Consider the following 8,138-nt stretch of genomic DNA (forward strand, 5'->3'; position numbering starts at 1 on the left):
CTGGATTTTGTAAATTTTTTTATTTTTTTGGCGAATATAAAGAAAATATTTTAAATAAAAAGAATTACAAAAATATTATTAGAGTGAAATGTCAATGATATTTTAAAAATTATAAAAATAATAATAGTTGTTTTGATTGAAAATGAATAAACTACTATGAACCATATTATCTATGAAAATTTTAAATGTAACGGTGATTTCATTATTATTGACATGTAAATATAAGTAATCTCACTATAAAGATATGAAATTTATTGGATTGGTAGTTACATTTGACATGTGAGGTTCACTCTCTATATGTTTATTTATTATTAGTTGGTGATATCGCATATTAATGATGACGTGATATTACCATTATATTAAATTTTAATCAAATTTTATATAAAAAAATAATTTATCATTATATAATTTATTTTAAAATTTATATCTATATTTTTTTATATGGTTCATAATATATTAGTTATAAATAATATTATTTTTTTAATATTTCTCAAAATTAATTATAAAAACTTGCGTGAAATATTTTTGTTAAAATTTTTCATATTATAATTAATAAGTAATCCTAATTTAACTTTTGATTGCTGTTGCAGTGAATAAGACAAAATATGTGTAATTTTGACGTGGTGAGCATCAACTATTAAAGAGCTGCTACCTTGGTAACTAAAACAAGGGACAGCGACTGGTTTGGAGAGATTGGGACCAGAGCAATTATTGAGTGCTGAGTGGAGCAAGGAACAATTCCTATCTTCCGAGAAATCTATCAGAGCCTTTTCTCTTTTTTTTTTGATAAGAAAAAAATTTTCATTAATGAAACCAAATGCACATATAAATAAGAATCCATTTAATAGAAAAACTTACACTAAGGAAAAAAAAAAAAGTAGATGAAATCAAGAAACACACAGGATTAAATTTAGAAAAAAAAAATACAGATGCACAATTCGTGTTTGTGCTCGTACTGCACAGCAATGGCCAATCAATTGGCCGTAAAGCATATCTAAGATAGATCATATGTTACAATCATAGAGTGGGTAAACTACATCAAGTACTGATGGACTCCATAAACAAACCAAACTAAAAACAGAAAAACAAGACAAACCGAAAAACTTGATCTCAAATCAACGGCAGCCAGATCTGTGGAAACGGGCCAGATTCGTAGTAAATCTGGCGACAGAATGGTGGTGATGGCTAGGTGAGAGACAAAGGAGGAGGGAACAAGATTGATCCACATTGGCGGGATGGAGAAGGAAAAATCCAGCAAACTTCCACTATGAGGGAAGAAAACACCTCACAAAGAGGGAGATGTAAGAAAATTTATTTATGGGAAAAAATTAGAAGAAAAGAATATTTTGGGATCCTGATATTTCATATGGAATAAATAAGCAAGACAAATAACCCGATAGCATATCCCAATTACAATAAATAAGAGTTTTAGGAACTAAATTTTTGTTTTGAAAACTAAAAATTTTATTGCAAAAAATATTTGAGATTCAATTTCTATCGTTACCAAGATAGTCGTTAAATGATTGTCTCAAAAAATTCGAAAAAAAAAGGATTTCTAGCGATAAAATTTGAAAATTTATAATAAATGATCTTTTAGGGACAATATAATTTGGAAGACTTGCGTGTAGGTCCTAATATGTGAATTTATTGTCCAATAGGTCTTATGATAATTAATGATATTTTTCATCAAATACTATTAAAAAATGTTACTAATTGTTAATTTTCAGTGATAGTTTAAAAAAAAATTCACAAAAATGTCACTAATTTTCAATTTTCAGTGACGACTTGAAAAATTCGTCACAAAAAAAGTAACTGACTGTAAGTTTTAGCGACAATTTATAAAAATCGTGACAAAAAAAAAGTTACTAATTGTCAATTTTTAGCGACATGCAAAAAAAAGTCACAAAAATTATTTTTAGTGACGATTTTACTATAACTTATTTTCAATAGGATATGAAGAGAATTAAATTAAACTATTATGACCTATTGGTAGTTTACCTTATAATTTGGTCCCAAAATAATTATTTTTTTAGACAAAAAAAATTGATTCCAAAAAGATAATAATTCATTACTAAATATTCAATTTCGTGGTTAAAATACTCCAGTACTTTAGATGATGTTGTTGGCCATATTTATTTTTCATTTTTTTGGCCAATCAGTGGGAAGAAAACAAGGTAAGAAATACTAGTAATTCACAAACTCAAAAAATCAAGGCCTAGTAAGACACAAAAAGTAGGCCAACATTTGATCTTTGTTAGCCAATACCATAATATATAATCTTAAACGATGGGAATGGCTTCTGTACAGTCTTTAATCGGATTGGATCGTGTTGTTGGGTCTGCGGGACCTACCACGGGTCCCGTTTTGATAATCTGAACCGTTCAATGTGTAGAACTCATCGAGTACTATATGCCTGTAAAACATCACGTTGATCAAATATCGATAGCTATGTGATCAAAACAGATTTTTGTCAACCGTTAATTTATTCACCGTCCATTTTTTTTTTTATACAAAACTGATTTGATCACAAGTTATCAATATCTGATTAATGTAATTTTTTACAAATATATAGTACTCGACGAGTTCTACATATTGAACGGTTCAGATTATCAAAACGGGATCTGTGGTGATCCCACACAGACCCAACAGTACGGTCCAATCTGATTAAGGACTGGGCAGAAGCCATGCCCTAAAACGATTTAACACTGCTGGAAATCGGGCTTTTAGTGGCGTTTTAAAAACGCCGCTATATCTATCAAAAACGCCGCTAATTCATTTTGTGGCGTTCAGTACCAAACGTCGAAGCTGCGGCCGTCGCTGTATCTTTGCGACGTTTAAAAAACGTCGTGATATTAGTATAGGAGGCGTTTTAAAAAACGCCGCCAAATGTCCCACTATGCACTAGCTGACGTCACCAACGATATTTAGCGACGTTTTAAAACGCCGTCGTATCTGTTTAAATAATATGACCGTTACTGTTGCGGGTTTAAGAGGCGTTTCTGGAAATGCCGTTATATCTTTTTTTTTTTTTTTTTTTTTTTTTTTGAGATTGTACTAGTTTTATTTGATTAAATTAAAAAGAATACCTGTAAGAAAATATTAAATTTGGTTTCTCATTCAATTAATAAAAAAACACCTGTAATAAAACTAATATACAAAATATTAACTCCCATTCAAATACCTGTAATAAAACTAACAGATAAAATAATAACTCCCATTCAAGTAACAAATGAAGCTTTAATTCAGTTTATCATTCAAGTAATAAAAAAACACCTGTAATAAAACTAATATACAAAATATTAACTCCCATTCAAATACCTGTAATAAAACTAACAGATAAAATAATAACTCCCATTCAAGTAACAAATGAAGCTTTAATTCAGTTTCATATGTGCATTCACTGTGTAAAATATGTGTACTATCAGTTACACGAAGGCAAAGTGTCTCCCGTATCAACAACAAAGAAAACACACAGACCAGAACAAAAAATAAAACTGACAGTGTTAATGGTTTTCCCATCCTGCTCGACTGTGCGGATTTTCTGCATTAGTGGACATAAAAATAATTACTACCTTATATTAATGTCAAAATAATATGATACAAGCCAAGGGAAATAAAAGAGTTTTCTTACAAAGTCAACTCCAATAGTGCTAATGTAACTTTCTAGATATGAGTCATCCTGATTATAGAAATAATAAAAATGGTAAACAAAGTTAGCAGTAGTCTGGATACAAGAAGTAGTTTTGAACAATAACACAATCACATGAACATAATATGGAGAAATGAAGCATGCTTCCCAATTATAAAGCCAAACTGCTTATAATTGGTGAAGTTTCACAACGGGTGATATATGCCAACTGCGATTCTATCGGTTTCTCAACCATTAAATCAGGGGCTCAACTCCTTCCTTCTCTTGCAAGTTAAAGAAAAATGCATGTACCATGGAACATATTAGACTTGTGCTTAAGTCAGAATTTTAGTACAAAATGTTACTTGTGTAATCTTAATCCACATCACAACAACCTCCCACTCACACAAGCACCAGCAGATCTGTTGCAAAACTAACCTAACAAAATCAAGCTAGAAATCTAAAATTATGCTTGGTAGCAGGTGAAAATCATATAGAGAAATAAAAAATTAGCTCAATCTTAAAAAGAAGACTTTCAAAGGAATCGTCAATAATACACATGTATGCCATGAGAATTGCTCATAGACAATGAAGCATAATTTGAGACTCAATTAAAGCTCAAGATTACATTAGGTCATAAATAGTATAATTTGCATTATTGGGCCAAAGTTTGTAAGATAATCAATTTGGACACTTTGAAAACTATAATTTTGTGAGTTTCTGATAAAATGTTTATGGTCATCTTTGTTCAATAGTTTGGAAGATAAGTGTCCACATAATTATGCTGCCATGGTTAATGGGTACTGTGATGCAGGCAATACAAGAGAGGCTTATGCATAGGAGGGAAGGTGAAGAGAGGCTTATGCATAGGAGGGAAGGTGAAGGAAGCTGAAATGTTTTTCAATAGTTTGGAAGATAAGTGTCCACATAATTATGTTGCCATGGTTAATGGGTACTGTGATGCAGGCAATACAAGAGAGGCTTTTGAACTTTTTGTTCGGCTGTCTAAGGAAGGAGTTTTTGTGAAAAAGAGTTCATGCCTAAAACTTCTCAGTAACCTTTGTATGGAAGGTGAAAATGACATGGCACTTGCCTTATTTGAGAGAGTGTTGGTTTCGGATGATCCCCCTTGTAAAATAATGTACAACAAGCTTATAGCTGCTTTTTGTAGCTCTGGTGATATGAGAAAGGCCCAGCGGGTGTTTGATACAATGTTATGGACAGGGTTAACTCCTGATGTCATTACCTACACGATGATGATAAATGGTTATTGCAGGGTAAACTGTTTGCAGGAAGCATGTGATCTTTTTAAGGATATGAAGGAGAGGGGTATTGAACCTGATGTTATCACTTACACAGTTTTGGTTGATGGGCATTCCAAAATAAAAATGAGAAAGGCTCGTTTCCGTCGAAATGCAGGATGCAACAATGGAGAACCGAAGGATATTTCCACTTTTTGGAATGAAATGAAAGAGAAGAAACTAAAACCTGATGTTACTTGTTAGACTGTATTGATTGACAATCATTGTAAATCAGACAACCTACAGGATGCTATTGTCCTTTTTGATGAAATGATTGATAGAGGTCTAGAACCAGATATTGTGACATACACAGCTCTCCTATGTGGCTATTGTAGTCAGGGAAACGTGGACAGGGCTGTAACCCTTGTTAATGAGATGTCATTTAAAGGAATTCAGCCAGATGCCCGTTTCATTTCAGTGTTGCACCGTGGTATATTAAAAGCCAAGAAGGTGAAGTTTCAGCATCAAAGGTGAGTGATAAATGATTATGACATTTATATGTGGTTATGGAGACTATCTCTAAGAGTGCACATGTTGCTGAGTGCACATTTTGGCAGCCATTACATAGCAAGAGAGATTTCAAGTACAACAATGAAAGCAAAGCCCTGAGCCCAAATTCAAAGCTTCAAATGCAAAGATGACTTCATAAATGGTCACCCCTTTAATTTTCCATCTCCAAAAATACCCAAATTTAGTCACTAGTCACAACAGTAACAACCAAAACCCTAATTTCAGAACCAACAATGCCTTACAAATCAAATGAACATAAACCACGAACTAGTGATATTAGTACTTTTACCTTGTTAGTTCTTCTTCTTCTTCTTATTCTTCTTCTCTTTCTTTGAAAGGTGAACCTATATTTAATAAGAGCAAGTATTGTAATTAATAAGATATGTTATTTGTCAAAAAAGCTTTGATTAAATGATTGCTCACCTCTTGGGATGAAAATGCATGAGATTGTTGTTGATGTGACATTGGCCGAACAGTGGGATGACTACTAAGTGAATCCACAACCTATCATTCAATAAGAGACTTAAATTGTATATTAGCTCTAGGCAATTTAAAGTAATAACTAGTAAAAATAATTAAAATACCTGCTGCCTATGTAATGGGTTTGATGGTGCAACAACTGGATCAACGGGCACGCCTGCAGCTTGCAATTGAGATTCCAAAAATTGAATTCGTGACTGAAAATCTGTGCGTATAGCCTGAATTTGTTTCTCCATTACTTCATTCATCTTCGACTCAAACTGCATTTGATACCGTTGAAGTTGTTCTTGAACTTGAGTTTGGAAGAGACGATTCTGCTCTTGTGACCGCCTATATCCACCTCCAAAAACATCAGTGGGTGACGGTCCCAATCCAAACGTCCGAACACGACCAGGTCGCTCTGGGCCCATAATTTGTGTGAAGATTTGCTCCTGTAATGCTGCAGGGTCAGTAGAAGATCCCTCCATGTGCTCTGCTAACTCATTCATTTGAGTCTGCAAGTTTGAATTCAATAATTAGCCTCCAATATAAATATAAATCATATTAAAAGTCCAAAGATAAAGTAGTATTACATACCATAACCTCATTAACTGAATCACTATTTGACGTCCCATCTTTCATGTATGCGTCCATCCACACCTGTGACCTACTAGCAGGAACCCCATTGTTCTTTTTGGTCTCCTATAAATGAAAGACAACCAAAATCTTAAGATAAATAAGAAAATTAAATAATTAAGCAATTAAATATGTGAACAAGTTAAGTAAATAAAATAAACAACTACGCAAATAACATCTGTTTTTGTAGAACTGGTATAAATTCATTATGGTGCAAATTGTTGACACCTTTTTAGCACATATAGACAGCTATGGTTGACAAAGAATGAAAAGGATGAATGGAGAGAATAATTATACCTCCAGTCGAACTACTGAGAAAGGCTTTCGGCCTGTCCTATGATGTAATGTCTTCTTCTTCCGGATTTTTCTATTCTTCTTGCTTGATTTCTGTCCAATATGAAATTTATTTAAGATGTTATAAAAAATTATCATATATAAACATTGTTTCACATAAATAAAATTTTACCGATGCACTCTGAGTGCCCCAATAGTAGACCAAAGCCCGCCACTGATCCTCATGTACTCTATCTGGTCGATGAGCCAACCTTTCTGCATCATTCTTGAAGGGTTTGTATCCCATTGTTTTTACTCGACTTTTCCAGTCTCTCCATTTCTTTCCAAATGAAGCCATTATTGTTCTCTTCATGGATTCATCTGCATCCGTATGAGCCTGCATTACAATTATAGACACTTGTAATATGCAATGTCAACTACACTTGTAATATGCATTTCATATGGAATACAATTGTAACTTATTTCATATTAAATATCCATATATACCTTTATCTCCCTCCATATGTTATCTTTGTTTTGTTTTGGAACATAATGCCAAGTCGTAAAAGTGAGTGGTGCAAGACTCCCATCTCGTGCCAAAACGTCCAAATGTGAAGCAAGGGATGTGTGTCCTTCAACTACTTGATTCAACTCGTTTGGAACAACTTTTAAAATGCCATCTTCACTAGTACCCCATTGACCATGCACATATGTGGGACCCCTTGTCTGCTTTTGTGTGGCTTGACTTGAGCTAGGACCTACAAAACAATAGTAATAAGCTTCATATCAGTTTCTTTATGATGCAGTCAATTGGTCACTGAAGATTCGTTCTATAATAGCGTTCAACATGAATTCTAAATCTCTCTTTCAAATATTAATATATATTTTTTGCACTACTCATCGTTACACTAGATTTAAAGTAGTCTGTTTATGCACAGATTTGATAAGGCCTTTTCACTGTTTTATATTTTGCGAATTGGGGCTGAACTTTCGGGTTCTTCTTCACAAAAGACTCTTGTATTTTTTCAACGGCACCATGATGTACCTCGCTCATTCCTAGAGAGACAGACAAAATTTGTGAAAATGTTGAGCCATCAGAGCTTGAGGAAGCTTCCTTGAAAAGTAGTTTAATTCAGCAGATTGTTGTTATTGGCCAGGTGAAATTTAATCTTTCTTTTGAATTGGGTTTTTTCGCTCTTTATTTCCTTTTATTGTACTTATGAAAAAACTACCACTCTTGAGGTGATGTGTAACTTTTCCTTTGAAAATAATCACGTGTAGGACCAACGTCGTCTTGGAGCTGTAATTGTTCCAAACAAAGAAGAGATTTT

At 33.2% G+C, this 8,138-nt stretch overlaps 1 protein-coding gene across 1 annotated transcript; it reads right to left on the bottom strand.

Annotated features, from left to right (window-relative positions):
- Window positions 1–6,462: 6,462 nt before the first annotated feature.
- Window positions 6,463–7,708, bottom strand: LOC145819055 (uncharacterized). The gene is made up of 5 exons (XM_082913042.1): window positions 7,705–7,708; window positions 7,315–7,565; window positions 7,001–7,204; window positions 6,832–6,921; window positions 6,463–6,600 (listed from the first exon to the last, which is right to left on the bottom strand). The coding sequence occupies exons 1-5, from the start codon at window positions 7,706–7,708 to the stop codon at window positions 6,463–6,465; spliced, it is 687 nt and encodes a 228-aa protein (XP_082769168.1).
- Window positions 7,709–8,138: the final 430 nt, after the last annotated feature.

Source organism: Camellia sinensis, chromosome 2 (assembly GCF_055761805.1).
Source record: "Camellia sinensis isolate YWXY chromosome 2, ASM5576180v1, whole genome shotgun sequence".
NCBI classification, from domain to species: domain Eukaryota; kingdom Viridiplantae; phylum Streptophyta; class Magnoliopsida; order Ericales; family Theaceae; genus Camellia; species Camellia sinensis.

What these genes read in the sequence shown, in the direction of transcription:
- LOC145819055 (XM_082913042.1), bottom strand. An exon ending in ACATATGGAGGGAGATAAAG is followed by an intron (nt 7,205 to 7,314) that starts GTATATATGGAT and finishes ATTGTAATGCAG; the next exon opens with GCTCATACGGATGCAGATGA. An exon ending in GGGGCACTCAGAGTGCATCG is followed by an intron (nt 6,922 to 7,000) that starts GTAAAATTTTAT and finishes CATATTGGACAG; the next exon opens with AAATCAAGCAAGAAGAATAG.